Raw genomic sequence first — 15,536 nt, 5'->3', positions numbered from 1 at the left:
AACTGATCGTCTATTAATACCTTCTTTATTTAATTAATTAATCTTTTGTAACACGCCTAATACCTGTTAATACCCGAGACAAGTCTCTAAAAGCGGCACCGGGATTCAAACCGGTGTTGCTCTGCGTGGTCTTGCTTCCAAGATAAACGCGTTGCACCTCAGCTATCCTCACAGCGCTTTTAACTGAAACAAGTGTTGTTTGTCCGGGGTCACTAACCTTTGATAAATAATCGTCAGAGAACAGCAGTGCCAACAGAGTAGAGCTTTGAAAAAAGTCAAGGCTCTCTAAGTAGCCTTGTATGAATCGCTACACCCATTACTAATCTGGTCTTGCTCAGTTTTAATTTCTGTTCTTCATAATATTTCTCGCCTTTCACATAATGCCTTATACAGCTATGAACTAATCTGTAAAAAATACAACAAAATATGTACATGCTGCGGAATAACATTACTTCATTTTTCTGAGACAAAGTCTAAAAATAAGCAATCAAAAAGATTCATAATGCATTCAACATGACGGTTAAATCAACAATGTAAGACACTTTCATATAATGGTCTTTTATTAGGGAAAATCTTGACTAGTATGTACATAGTGCAAAAAAAGCAGTTAGCACTCAAACATGTATGGTAGAAATAGAACAATAATCCTTCATAATGCGAAAAAATGCCTTCATAGTATAGGTTTGTAAATGAAGTATCGATTTGTATTTATACTTAAAGATATTTTAATAAAATGTAAGACATTAAATTATAGATTATTACAATTTGCTGCATTAGAAAATCATATATAAATATTTGTAAACAAAACAGCATCATACAGTCTCTGAACATACATAAATTGAGCTGTGCCAAGTGTAATCAACAGATTTAAAGTCAACATTTGGACCTCAGGTAGAAATAAGTTTGTACATTTTGTTTTGAAAAAGCTGACATTTAGTGCTACGAATTTCTTTCGGTTGTAGCTTTACTATTTGTTTTGAAAACGTGTATGGTACAGATTATTTTCACTGATTGAAAACTGTTCTTTATTTATGTATATCAACACATGTTGAATAATTGGCACAGCCTCACGGCAAATACTTAAAATGACAATTATTAGCAAACAGCAGCTCTTTTTTAAAATCATAATACCTTTTTTGTATACATTTCATCAGTAACATGTCACAGATTATGTAAAATATTTAGAATCAAATTCATGCTATGCATGTCTGGACACCTTGGAAGGGTATTCACTGTCCAGCCAGTTTATGGGAAATTATACAAGTGCATTATTTGAGCATGACAACAAAATTCACATACAACATAACATCTGCAACATACTTTTTTTAAAACGTTTGCTTGCTTTTCCACAAATGAAAATCATGGAGGAATTTCATGAGTTTCTTCAAAAATGTACCTCAAACTCAAAGCAATTAATTTACAAGCAGGGCAATCTACGACATGTATACCAGGACAACGTTATCACATTTGGTAAAAGAATCAAACCCACTCAATTAAAAGATGCTACAATAGATGTAAAGCTCCATGAGCCTAAATGTTTCTGGAACCATTATCTTCACAGCAAACATACACAGTTATGAACAGATGAAAACCTCTGACTTTGCCAAGCCAAACAATGGAAGTGAAATTAACTACTCACAAAATAGTTAAAACCCTTTTAAATCTGTCTACAGAAGACAATGACCCGAGTTCGGAATATCCCAATGTTCATCTGGTACCTCTCTACTCCACATTGTAAGAAGCATGCCTGATTTTAGAAAATCATAGACCACTTCCCCCTCACCTACTTTATATTTGTGATTTACATGAAGTCCACTTGTACCTAAAAGTACTGAACACAAGTAAACAAAATCGACTGTTCCATAACCACGTCTTGATTGGAAATACAAGTGGCCATCATTTCGATTTTGAAATCTGGAAACTAAAATTAAAGGAGTATCTGATGTGTCCTTTTGCACTGAAAAGATAATAATCAAATGGTTGTACAATTTACGTTCTGAAAAATCAAATATAAACTATTCTGGATTTCATAATGATGTTGTTTCAGTATCAAGTGCAATCTGAACTACTGGTGCTACAATAGGGCAAAGAAAATATACAATAAAATAGTAAACTATTTACAAAATGCAACCTGTACATTCTATCATCAGTTCAAAAGCTCTATCATTTGCTGAAACAAACTATTGAAGTAAGGTCCGCTATGCACTGTTCAAGAATTACTATTATGAGGCATCATTCCTTACATGGTTTACTCTTAATTAAATACAGTTAGTGTGTAAAATGCTGTTCTGGTTAGAAGAACCTTCCAGAAGCATCCCCCTTTCAGGAATGCAGCCACTCCAACAGTAGTGTGGTCAAAAGATTAAACAAGCTTTACCTACATGAGAGTCAAATGCATTCTTTACACCTCACCTAAAATTAACTCATAGTGAGTGGAATTATAGTACAAATTATTTTAAAAGAGCAACAAATGCTTGTGGAAATGTCAAACAATCAATGTATTTACTTATTTTGAAAACAAGAAAACTGCAAAGTATAAGGCTACTTTCACCCTGCATACCCCATTCACCACGTGATGTGCATAGTTCATCTTCTAACGGAAATCGTGTTAATGAAAACAGTTGTTTTTACAACCCCCACATTTGCCGATTAAAGTCTTCATTATCACAAGAAACAACGAAAAGGATAACAGATCACAACTTAGAGCCATTGTTTGAAGGCGACGATGAAGCTTGAACCCAATACTCAAATGGACTGGGACAACACTCACCAGCAAAATAACCAAAAGGCTGTCTTTGTGCTTGCAGTTGAATCGTTCTTCCACCACCACAGCCATGTACTCTTCTACTTTAAACAAAATTAAAAAAACATCTTTGTCTCAACGGAAACAAAATGAACATGTCAAAACTCTAATTGTGTCAAATACCCTTCATACTCTAAAATGGCTCCTTATTAAAGAGGTCCACAGACTGCAAATGACCGAGGCCCACATTACAACTCAGGCGTTAAGGGTTTAACGGCGCCGTCGGCGCCGTTAACCCTTAACGCCTGATTGCAAGTGTCCCTTTGCGGGTTGGTGTTTAACGCCTGCTTTTAGCCGGCGTTAAAAATCCAACCCGCAAAGGGACTTTGGAGCTAATTACGGCACCGTAATTTACGGTGCCGTAATTAGCGCCTTCCCCATTCCCATTATGCCCTATGGGGGCAAAAATGGGGAAGGGTAAATGGTGAATGGGGAATTACCGCCCCACTCACCTTGGAATGGGGCGGTAATTCCGCCATCCACCATGGTGGAAACGTAACCTTAGCGGCATGGACCATGGTGCTAGTAGCACCATGGTCCTCCGCCAAGGTTGTAATGAGGGCCAGAGTCTTAAGTGGCAATGTGCAGGAGCCCAAATAGCTAAGCTGCACCATAAAACTTGAGTTTACATAGAAAAGCTACCTTACAAGATAGACATGTTGCTCTGTTCTTTTCTAGCGTCTGTTCTTTTCTAGCTTTAATCAGTGGACAACATTTATAAATCGTGCATACTGTACTGTAAATGTATCTTGTTATTTCTAATATACAATCCAACCGGTTTAATATAAATATATGTTCAGAGTTCCACAAATATTTCAGTAAAAAAGAGGTTACCAGTTGGTCGACAATATCATGAATTGCTCCACATTGACTATTGAGGATTTATACAAGCTTTAAACTTAAGGAAATTCAACCATACCTATAACAAAGCTATATTAACATCTGCATAAAACACGGTATAAATTATTGTATTTTACACACTTTCTTGTGCTCACAAATGCGACTTTAATCAATACAGAAAGATTTAGTCTAGATTTCCAACGAATTGAAGCCCTGTAGATAATGTGCAACCACTGGCTCAAACTCTTACTAATCAAAACATATGCATTTCTAAAAGACAAATTATACAAACATTTAAAATAACATTTTTCTGAATATAGTAATTATTATTACCACTATATTTTGAATATTTATCAAATAATTTTAAATCTATACATGAATAACTACTGATATTTCTGTCAGTCTTTCAAACTTAGGAAACGCTGTTTCGAGCTTGATATTTAGGAGGTGAAACTTGCCCCAATTCCCTTGGCCTTACAGTGATCAAAGGATTGAAAGTAGATTACATGTAACTTGTTCAAAATTTATGTTTTTAAATCAATAGTTATAACTTTATCTTGATAAATAAAAGCAATTGAAGTGCATTATGAAAATATTGATGCAGTTAACCAATCCAGATATGGTTTCAGTGGCTTCAATTAGTACAATGTTAAGGAATGCTTAAATTGGCAGTGGCAGCCGATATGCATGAAAGTGTGAAATATGCAACATAAAATGATTTTGAACTTTATGTGTATTTTTCCAATGTGGCATATGTTAAAAGAAAGAGAACCAGATCTACCTCAACATTCTCGCACTACCTCTATACAACGAATCCCAGCGAAGAGCTTAACCCATACTGATGAAAATGCGTCCTGCAGACCACGCTACAAATACTGGTACTTAATTACTTAAAGGTAATAAAAGTCTATCCAAATTCGAACCTACTGAGAACATCAAGGGTTAAAGTGGTGAAGAAAAGTAGGGATATTGCATTGAAACTTTACTTCTATTAGCACTTTACGTCAATGTGAAAACTGTAGCACAGAGTACTTTCGGCAAAACCTGGTCAAAATCAGAACCCTAAAATACTCTCACCTGCTAGCAAATAACACAAAATCATTTGTGTTTAATGAAACAAGTACAATGCTATAAAAATAATTTTTGTTGTGAATACCCATATTAAACTTTTAACAAAAGTGCAAAATGCTGAGATGAAGCATGTCTGGTAATGGCTGCAACCTTTACAAGAGTTAATTTTTACTTGGTTAAAAAATCCTGAGGTTTACTTATTGTTATGAAATAGATTCTGAGTTATCCTTAAGTAGAAAAGAATCGCCACTTGGTTTTTGGAGGATGTCACTTGCATGCTTATCAGATGCTAGTTCCTCATTAACAGCTGACAAATCTGCTTGTTCTTGGGTTTCAGTTTCTTCCTCCTCACTTTGCTCAACATTATCCGCCTCTACACAATTGAGAGCTTTACCAAGTTGAAGCGTCTCCATAGTCCTTTGGGTCTCAGAGACCCAAGATTCAATTCTGCTGTTGAGCTGCATCTCTGAGATGGGTTTGTCAGGATAAGTGTCCTCATCATCATCGTCCTCATCTTCTTCCTCTTCTAGCATTCCTGGAACTAGAGTGCTAGTTGTACTGGTCATTGAGGAATTCAAGATGTCCCTGCAACTGCCGTCAAGTGATCCTGTCTCAGTACTTTGCTGTGAGGACCATTCCAGATTGTCATCAGGCTTTCCTTCCTCTTTGTCGTTTGGTGTTAGTTTCCCAGGATTTGCCATCAAGGCAGAAGTAACTGTGGCAGATGATGGCTGCTTGCAGATGGTAGCTAATGGCTGCTTACAGATAGTTGATTTTTCAATGTGAATATTACCAGCTTTTTCTGGACTTGTCGTAATCACTGTAGGTTCTCTCCCATTTTCAGCTATTTCCACCCCATCAGAGGTTTCCACCATGCTCCTCCAATTGGTGTCTGTAAAAGATAACACATATTTTCAGGTCTCTATAAGAAAGCAGAATTAAAGCTTAGTTCTAGATTAAGACACACAGACAAAATAATTTGGACAAATACTTGTGGGAGCCCTTTTCAGTTACTAACCCTTGGACATTTTCCCTATCCTCTAAAGTGTGGAGACAAAAAATTGAATTTTTCCATCAGGCCAAATTACTTAATTTACCAAAGAGGTATGCTTACAAAGAAACACTAAATGTGGTACCATAATGAAATTAGCATGAATTACCGTGTGCAAACCACCTAATTATTTCAAACTGGATGGTTGATGGTAGGGGTGTAGGGAAATACAGCTACAAGCAAGTATTGGCCACATTACAGCTGAAAAAAGCTATTAGGCTGAATACTTCATTTTCACTCTAAACCAAATAGTTTGTGTTCTAAAGACATTCAGTTGTCCTGGAAACCTTCAGACATGCAATTTTTAGCCTTTAAAAGGTTAAAACAAAGCCTGCTGACTTTTTTTTGTTCTTGTAAATTGAGTTGTATTGATTTTTTAAACTTAGTCAGACAATCGATACCACAAATACTGTCGGGGGAAACGCCCCTCTCAAGCACAATTCTGAAACTGCTATTTAGCCCTTACCACTCCAACCCCCTCCCTCCCTCTTTTAGAGGCAATTCTTATCACTTTTGATTCAAGAAAACACTTTCGAATATGTCAATGCACGGGTGGTTTCGGGGTTATCGGCTCAAACTTATTGTTATTCAGAGTATCCATACATGGTCCAGTCTGTAGTCAGGCCAGGCCCGCTTCTCACCTCCTCTGTTCTCCCTTCCATCCCACCTCACCCAAAGGTATTACAGAACTGTTGCCATTCCATTTCCACTGTGCCATCTTCTCTGTGAATAGCGGCCGTGATCTTCTCCATCAAGTATATTTCCCTTGCTGTGTTGACCCATTCTTTCAATGTGGGGAGGGTCGCCCTTTTCCAGTGTCTGGCCCGATTCGCTCAGGCTCCCAAGAGGAGAAAGTGCACCAACGGCGGAAGAGCATACCACCTGTCGCCCCTTTTCTCAAAACCAAAAAGAATCAGCATGGGGTCCTGTGCCAGCCCACCACCGCATCTTTATTCCACCCAAGAACCTCAGACCAATAGACCTGCACCCAGGGACAACCCCACCACATATGCCAGTAGTCTGCAGTGTCAACGTATCTGTGCCAGCACTGGGGATTCACCATGGAAAACATTGATAACCGATTCGGGTCATACTGCCATCGATGTAGTAATTTTATGCCATGCAATTTATATTGACAGGAGATTGATGTTTTAAAGGCTCTCCGGCACATTTGTTGCCAGAGGTGTTCGTCTAGCTCTGTGCGCACAGGTCTCTTTCCCTTCTGTGGCGCAGCCCTTGCACCGCCTCCCCCTTGGATTCTACTAGGGCTCCATAGAGGCGTAATATAAGGCCCTTCATCTTCATTTGTCCATCAAGGACTCTTTCTACTGGTGTGAGGTCCCTCTGGATGGAACCCTTCAATTTTTCAGCTGAAAAAAATCCCCTTTAACCTAAGATAGAGGAACACAGAGTTTACCTTTGTCCAGGGCTGCCTCTAGTTCTTGAATGCTCACAAATTTCACATTCTTCCACATCTGTCCAACTTTGGAGAGCCCACCCTCGAACCATGATTGATACCTCGAGACCTCTGGTATAGCATCCCGAACCGGTGGTGCCCATATATGGCACATCAGCGAGGGCCATGAGGTGATCTCTCCCCTTTTTCCTCCCATGTTCAGCACCTCCCAATGGACTCCTAGAAATTGATGTTCACGGAGTCTCCTCGGGAGCCTCCTCCTCAGGACCCAAAGCCATTCCCAAACCGTTGCCGAGAGCATGTATTGATTCTCCAGGAATACCTATTTTTTCTCCGGGTCCTCCCTCAGGTGTGGGACCATCACCGAAAGTTGTGCTGCTCTGTAGTATAACATGAGATCCAAGAGCCCCACGCCCCCTCGATCCTTTGGCAGTATTAGTGTCTCGTATCAGACCCTGGATTTCTGATTCTGCCACAGGAATCGCAGGATCCGTGATTTGGCCTCCCTTAAGTGCGCCTCTGGAGCACGGACTAGGAGCATTTGGAAAAGATATAGCACTCTCAGGAGGAGATTCATTTTTATAGAATTTAATCTTCCGTCCATGATAGCTGTCCCTTGCCCCCGGTTGCCATTTCCCTGAATAATTTCTCAACAAGGGGAGGGTAGTTAGCCTCGCCCAGGTCTTCCCCTGGCTTGACAATATTGACTCCTAGGTACCTAATGCTATCCCTCTGTATCTGCGGCCCCAGCGGCTCAAGTGTCTCGGTGTGGTTTGGGGTCACTTCGTTTAATCGGGAAGATCACTGATTTGTATTTATTTACTTTAAACCCTGAGTATTCACCATACTCCTCAATTACCGATAGTGCTGCAGAGACTGAGCCCGATGGATTCTCCAAGTGCAGCAACACATCATCTGCATAGAGTCCCAATTTGAACTCCCTTGTGCCCACCCTAATGCCCTCCATCAATGGGGCCCTCCTTAGCCGTTCTGCCAATATCTCCATCATTAGTGCAAATAGGAGGGGTGAAAGGGGCCGCCCATTTACTGTCACCCTTGCTGTCGGACCCCTATAGAGTGCTTGTATTCCTCTGATTATTCAGTCTCCCAGCCCGAATTTCTCTAGAACCCCCATCAGGAACCTCCAATCTACCCACTCGAAGGCCTTTTCGGCATCGAGTGCTACCAATACGGGATCCCCTACTCCCTTAGTTGCTGCCTCCATCAGGTGCAGCGTCTTCCGCAGTGTATCTGCGCCCTGCCTGCTTTTAATTAATCCCACCTGGTCTGAGTGAACCAATTTGGGCATCAGGCTCTCCATGCGTGTGGCCAGTATTCTAGAGAAGATCTTTGCATCCACATTGGGCAGCGAGATGGGTCGATAAGATTTACAGCATTGCGGATCCCTACCTTCCTTTGGAAGCACTGCGATTAGGGCCTTTCCGGACGATGGCATGAAAGGCTGAGTTGGCCTTGCCGGGATTCAAACCCGCGACCTGCAGATCACACTCAGATCGCAGCAGCGAGCACTCAACCCACTGAGCTATCTTACCAGCAATTTTAGGCTCGCAATCACCTTTCCCACCTCAAATTCCCGCAGTTCCCACCTCCTCTCCCCTGCCAGCTCCCGGTCCTCCAATATCTCCTCCTCTCCTTTGCCCTCTACTGTCTCTAGCTTCCTAATTTCACCTCTTAATTTCTCAGCTGGCAGCATCCTAATTCTTTTTGGCTGCCCCTTCTCGAATAATGAGGCCCCTCCATGTTGCCTTGGCCGCGTCCCAGGTAGTACCCAGCTCCACCTCTCCCGTATCATTCAGGCTAAAGAATTCCTCTATCGCCTCCCGCATTTCTTTCTGAAAGACAGCGTCCTTCAACAGGTTGTCATTACAACGCCACAGAGATTCTCAGGGCCTCAGGCCCTTCAATGCAAGCCCCATGATCACCATGTCGTGATCCGACCAGCTAACTGGTGAACGCTCACTAGCGATAACCCTATTGGCATGTCTCTGTTCCAGGAACGAGTAGTCGATCCGAGTTTGTGTGCCATGGACCAGGGAGTAAAAAGTGTAGCCCTTGTCTGCAGGACGACCTTCCCTCCACACATCTACCAATTCTTGGTCTCGCAAAGATGTCAGAAGACCCCCCTCCTTTCGTCCTCCCTCGATCTCCACTGTGTCGTGCCCTACACTATGGTCCATAGTCCGGTCTGCCCACATATTAATATCCCCTCCCAGCAGCAATAGGCCCTTTGTCTGATTAAGAATCTCTCCCATGGTCTCACGCAGGAACTGCATCTGCCCAGTGGTGGGGCCATATAGCACTGCAAAGGTCAATTGTACCCCTCCAGCGACCCCAATCTCCAGGTCAGGGGATCACAAGCCTAGCCCTTCGACTAAGTATGATGCCCACTCCCCCTTTCTTAGTAAGTCCTGAAGCCCAGAATGTCTGACCCACCTGTGCACCCAGGATACGCCTCTCTTCCCTATGCTGGAACCGTGTTTCTTGGACCAATAGCACATCAAGCTCTCTATTATGCATCTCTCTCCCTAACAATGAGCGCTTGGTGGGAGAATTCAGCCCTTCACATTCAGGGTTCCCATCTTGAGAGCCTCGGCCCGACCCCCCCTCTAAATTCTCACCACTCGGACATGTGGACTCCCGTCCCCACCGCTTTATCAATTGTACTGTGGTTTTCTTTAGAATCGTTTGCCCCTGAAACCCATGCCTCAGCCCCCCTTCACTCCCTCTGCCCCACCTCTCCCCCCGAACATCAATGCTCTCCCCTCCGAGACGCCAACCATGTGATGGGCCACCAGGGATGAGTGCTTGCCCGGACCGTCGTTCAAATTACTACTACATCTCCCCCTTACATCCTGTTTTCAAAACATATTAGCCATTTGACCTTTCGTGGAGGGGTGTTGAGCTTCTTGAATTTCCTGCCATTTTCTTCTTCACACTCTGTGGGCCTGCTGACCCCCGCTGTTCCGTCAGTAAGTCTGTCGGCCTCTCCTGGTCACCTCCGGAATCCTCGCCCTTAAGAACGTGGAGAACCTGCTGTGCCTCTTGCCCACTGTTCACTCTGTAGTTAGCCTCTCCCCTCTCAAAGGATAATGCTAACCGGAAGGACCAACGATATCTTATGATCCTTTCGGTCAGCCATTGTGTGAGGGGGCGGCAGTCTCTGTGACGGGGGAGGGTGAGCGCTGACAAGTCCTGGAACACCCTAATCGTGTCTCCTTCACACTGGAAGCTTCCCAGCTTCTTGGATTTCTCCAGGACTTCCCTTTTCTCTCGATATCTCAGGAAATGGACCACTATTGATCTTGGGCCCCTTCCTCCTCTGCCGCCCCCTTTGTGTGCCCTCTCCAGTTGCACCTCTTTCCCTCCTTCCAAGGCGAACAGCTGGTTGATCAGTCCTTGCACCTTTCTCCCAACTTCCAAAGCCGATTCTCCCTTCTGCTCTCTGACCCCCAGGACTCGTAGGTTGTCCTGACATTCCCTGTTTTTAAGATCGTCCAGTTTCAATGTGGTTCCCTCCTCACGCGTTTCCAGGTCTGTTAATCGTGCTTTCATGTCCAAAAGGTCCAGCTGTAGTTGGTTATTTTCAAAACCTTCCATTTTATTCTCCAGCTTATCCACTCGGCTCTTACTGAGGCTTGGATATATGTTCTTATCGCATTATTTCCTGTAGGATATCTTTGAGGTGGTCTCTGGTTAGGGCCGGGGACGCTGTGCTCCCCCTGCCGCCATCTCAGTCTGGATTGTTTGGGTCCCCCTCCCCAGAGTCAGCCCGGCTTCTCCTAAAACGCTGGAGCGATTGTATTCCCGCCCGTGCCACCCCTCCGTGTCCTGGTGGACCCCGATCCAGGGCCGGTCTTACAACAGATTGCACCCCAGGCGGGAAGCATCGTTGGCACCCCCCCCTCACCCGACCTGTGATCTCATGCATGTGTCATGGGCTGAGCAGCGGGAGTAGGGACTATGACTTAACAAAATTGTCAATGCTGGCATCTGCTGAATTTCATGAACCTCAGAAAACAGCAATAAGAGGGTCAAACCCGAACAGGCCCGGTTATGTTAGTCTGCTTTTGCTCTTCATTTTTAGTAACAATGGCCAGTTTGCTGCTGTGACTCAGGTCAGAGAATCGACAATTTCAGATCTACACTAATGTCATAAATATGACCTCAAACACTTAGCCACTTGTAAAAGGTGATGAACTGGTCTTGAACAGTGTTACTCGAACCTCCAAGAACAAGCACCAGCAACATACCCACTGATAGCTGAACAAGCCCGTCTATCCCAGCCTTAAAATACAAGCATTTATGCAATATGTATTGCATCAAATATTTCACGGGAAGTTAAATATATTTAGGAGGGACACACGTAAACAATATCACTACACCATCTGAGTGGTAACTTCTACTTTAAACATATGCAGAGAGTTGACATGCATGTACAATTCAACATAGCTCCCAATGTTAATGTTGGAGAGGTGGCGTTCTAAAATGATGACATTACAATGTGGACTTTACATTGAAACACACTGCAGTGCATTACCACGGCAGATAAATGGCAGTTCGAGTGTTGGGATTTGTTTCGCTCATGCTAGTGAACTCTCACAATTCTTAAATGTTTCCTTCGTGATCACTAATTTTAGTTCCCGACAGCGCCATGAAACTGTAAGATCGCAAAGAACAACGATGTCTACCATCCCAACATAAAAACAAAAACAATAAAATTCTTAAAGGGTGGAAGGCAACCTTTTCTTGGGACTCGTTAAGTTTATTTTTTGCAAATTACTAGTCGCGTGCTGCTTGAATAACAGCGGCCCTTGCACATTGTGCAGTGTATAGACGAATTTCATTTCAAGGGACTTGGAGTACTGCGGGTATCAGGGAAGCATCTCCAGTGTATCCCAAAAGTAGTGCGCTTTGCCCGCCACCCTCACCCCCCAGCCTTGCAGCCTGCGCTTTTTCACATTCTCCATTATGGTAAAGAACATTGTCCCGAGCTTGGGAGAGAAATGGACTATGCAGAAGGAGCTGCCTCCCCAGGGTGTGTTTAGCTGCTGGTGTATCAAATGCAGAAATGGGTGGCATCAAGAGCCCCACGCTCTGAAACACCTTTTGCGCACTGGTTGGTCACACGACAGAAAGTGTGAGCATGTGATTCCCCAACACTTGAACTATTATTTAGAGACCTGGCTTTGATTAATGTAGTGTTAGCTAGTCATGGCCATATCCCAGCGTTTGTGTTAAAGGAGATCGGAAGCTGCACCATGCGGGGTATTTTAAAGGCCATGAATTGATGCTACAGCATGTCGCCCCCAATACAACAAAGAAAGTGAAGCATGCATCCTGCAAGTCTGGGAATTTGCATTATACGGAAGACGGGCCAACCGTCCACGGAGACGGTTTCTACTGTAGTTGCTGAGTCGCTTTCCCAAGCCAGCTGCTGTGCAGACTTCGCTCAGCTTTTGGTCCAGAGCCTGCATCCAACCTTCACACCATCATTCACAAGGCGCGTTCGTGTAGGTGTTTGTTTATCTCGTTAGACTAGCGTGATTGCTATTCCAAACAAAAGAAGCACAATGACAAAGAAGAGTATAAGACAAGTCTGAGCGAACAGTGAAATGTATGAAACTCTTGCACTAAAATAAAGTCAGCAGTGCATGCCCATGAAAGAGTGAACGACGAACAATATGCTCGGGAGCGGGAACTAGGGAGGCATAGTAACCTCCAAACAAGCCCACGCGTGGTACTGGCCCCCAGGGCCTCGCCCTCGACAGGATTTTGGCCTGGCCACGGGCCGAATGGCCGACGGACGGACCAATCCAACCTCGCTGGAACTTGCAACTGTCTAAGATCTGCTGACGTTCAAACTCTGCACATGCTTCTGAGAACCGGCCTTTTGATCTCCTGAGGAGACTCCACCACCAGTGCTCGCTTCCTTTTTCATGACTAGTTGAGCCTTGACAAAAGTGTCTAGCTTTGTGGCCTCCAGAGGCCGTTCTTGGTTGGCCCAGTCATCTCCGCAATACCATTTTAAAATAAATAAAAAACCTATGCAGCAATAGGCCTCACCTGCGAGGACGGGAGCAGGAGGAAAGAAGTGTGCTTCCCTCGGCAGGATGTAGTTACTGCCGGATTTCCTGACACAAGGCCCAATCAGTGAGGGCAGGATGCAGCAACTGTTTGTATTTGCTGATTCTGCTGCTGCTTGGCAGTGTGTGCTTGTGATGGGAACAACTTCAGGATGTAGTGACCCAATCGCTCCTCTTTTCTGTAATGGGCGGGGCCGAAAACACCAGCCAGCCCCAATCGATCCACACTTCAGTGTCAATGCGCGCCCATAACCTGGAGGAGGGCACACCACACGTGCGCCCATGGGCCTGGCTAGCTGCGCCGGCGCCACCCGGGGCCGGGGGAAGGTAATAAAGCAACAAATGTTGCTAATTTATTTGCCAATTGCCCTGCCCTGCTTGAGGGCCGAGGCCAGGCCTGTTTCTTGGCCTGGGTGAGGCGGGCAACTGCCCGGGGTGCAATTGCCCTGGTCCCTGAAGCTTCTGGAGGGGATGGAATTCCCCAGTTTGTGGTGCGGCGCATTGACGTGGGGAAAGTTTTGCAGGTCAGGTGCTGGCACTGCCCCTTCCGACTGTAATGTCACGTTGTACAAAAGTACTACATGACATTACAGAAGTCAGAGGTTCCCTCTGACCACTTTCACGCCACTTGGGGTGGGGGGCATAAGCACACCAACAAAAACACTTTAGGTCCCCCTGCAGCTAAGACCAGCCCTTTCCATCACAATGTCGGAAGGAAACTGCTAATGGTGGCCCATTAGTCACTAAATGGTTTTGTGTTGGCATTGAGATGGGAGGGGAGGTGCAGTGGGCTGTGGGGAGTGGGCGTGCCTTGCAGGGATGCACCGTGGGCTCTGACACGGTACAAACGGAGACCCGTTTGGGTCTGTGGTGCGTCCCTGAAAGCCCAAAAAATGGCCAAAATAATAGTTTAAAGCAGCGCTATTTCTTTCCTGCCACTTCTTTTCCAAACTATATATCAATTGCACTTTAAACCGCTTCCATGACAATGATGATGAGTTACTTCACTATGCGGATAATAGGTTTGACCAGTGTTGCTGAGTAAATATTCTTTAAGCCACAAACCGGTTTATTTATTTATGCAATGTTTGTCGGGTACATGGAGACGGATAATTTATTTATTCATGCAATGTGTGTCGGATACCTGTATTGCATAAATAAATAAATATGCAGGTACCCGACAAACACTGCATGAATAAATAAATAATCCTGGTCCATGTATCCTTACAACAGTCAAGACTTTACTGTATCAAAGCATACACTTGATTTCCATTCAAAGAATGTTAAAGTGATTGTTCATTGGGTTAAGGTGTCTCCTCGTCATTGCCCTTTTGGCTTAGGTTGCCTCCAAACCCCCTTCAGCATCTTGTGTTCTTTGTTGGCTGTATATACTGCATCCTATGCCATATTCATGGTCTCTTGGTGTGCCCAGTCCTCATTATCTGCAGCCTAGGTGGGACTGGGGCATAAAATTGTCTTGGGCACCAGTGAAAAAGTGGCCCACCGTTGAAAATGGCAGTTCATTCCTTGTGTGACAGACTGTTTGACATTGGGTAGGAGTTCCTTAACGGTGTAGTTTGGGAATGGTGCGCAGGGTGCAGTGGGAGTAGTGCGCGGGGTGCGGTGGGAGCGGTGCGCGGGGTGCGGCGGGAGTGGAGCGCAGGGTGAGGTGGGAGTGGAGCGCAGGGTGAGGTGGGAGTGGCGCATGGGATGTGGTGCGGGGGGGAGCGCATTCCTAGTGTTTCGCCCTGGGCACCAAATGGACAAGAAACTGCCCTGGCCGAGGCCACAGCCTGCAGCAGTGCCAGTGGTAGAAAACACATGCAACAAGTTTGTTTCCTAACATTATAAAAATGAACAGGCACATTCATTTTTATATTGTTAGGAAACAAACGTGTTACACATGTATTCTAGCACTGGCACTGTGGATTGCTGGTGCAGCGCCCCATAAAGGCTGACTGACGTCAGGCAGCTGCCTAGGCTGCCTGATGCAAAGACCGTCCCTGCCCTGATCCTCTTCCTGGCTTCTGGCCGGGACCCGGAAGGTTCAGCTCTCAGAGTAGTCCCCCCGGCCCTTCCTCGCCCTCAGTGTTTGCCTTTGACAGGTCCGACACACTCCGGACCCTGGGTGCCTCGTCTGCCGTGTTCCGCGTCTCCCCTCTCCAGGCATCAGTTGGGGGTTCTTGGGTCTGTGTGCGGCTCCTTTCTTTACGCCTTGGTTCTAAACTGTGAGCTCCCCTGGCCTCGTAC

The 15,536-nt window shown here is 44.7% G+C and overlaps 1 protein-coding gene across 3 annotated transcripts in view; it reads right to left on the bottom strand.

Annotated features, from left to right (window-relative positions):
* Positions 1-542: 542 nt before the first annotated feature.
* The window catches only part of SECISBP2L (SECIS binding protein 2 like), a 1,017,636-nt gene continuing 1,002,642 nt past the window's right edge, over positions 543-15,536 (bottom strand). For all 3 annotated transcript variants that reach the window (XM_069624786.1, XM_069624787.1, XM_069624785.1), the window contains one exon: positions 543-5,606. In XM_069624786.1, coding sequence (XP_069480887.1) covers positions 4,918-5,606 — 689 coding nt within the window. In that variant the 3' untranslated portion in view covers positions 543-4,917. The remainder of the gene's footprint in view (positions 5,607-15,536) is intronic.

The sequence above is a fragment of the Ambystoma mexicanum genome, chromosome 11 (assembly GCF_040938575.1).
Source record: "Ambystoma mexicanum isolate Mex_15411 chromosome 11, UKY_AmexF1_1, whole genome shotgun sequence".
In the NCBI taxonomy this organism is placed as follows: Eukaryota; Metazoa; Chordata; class Amphibia; order Caudata; family Ambystomatidae; genus Ambystoma; species Ambystoma mexicanum.
The sequence above is the reverse complement of the archived record's forward strand: the minus strand, read 5'-3'. Positions and strand labels throughout refer to the sequence as shown.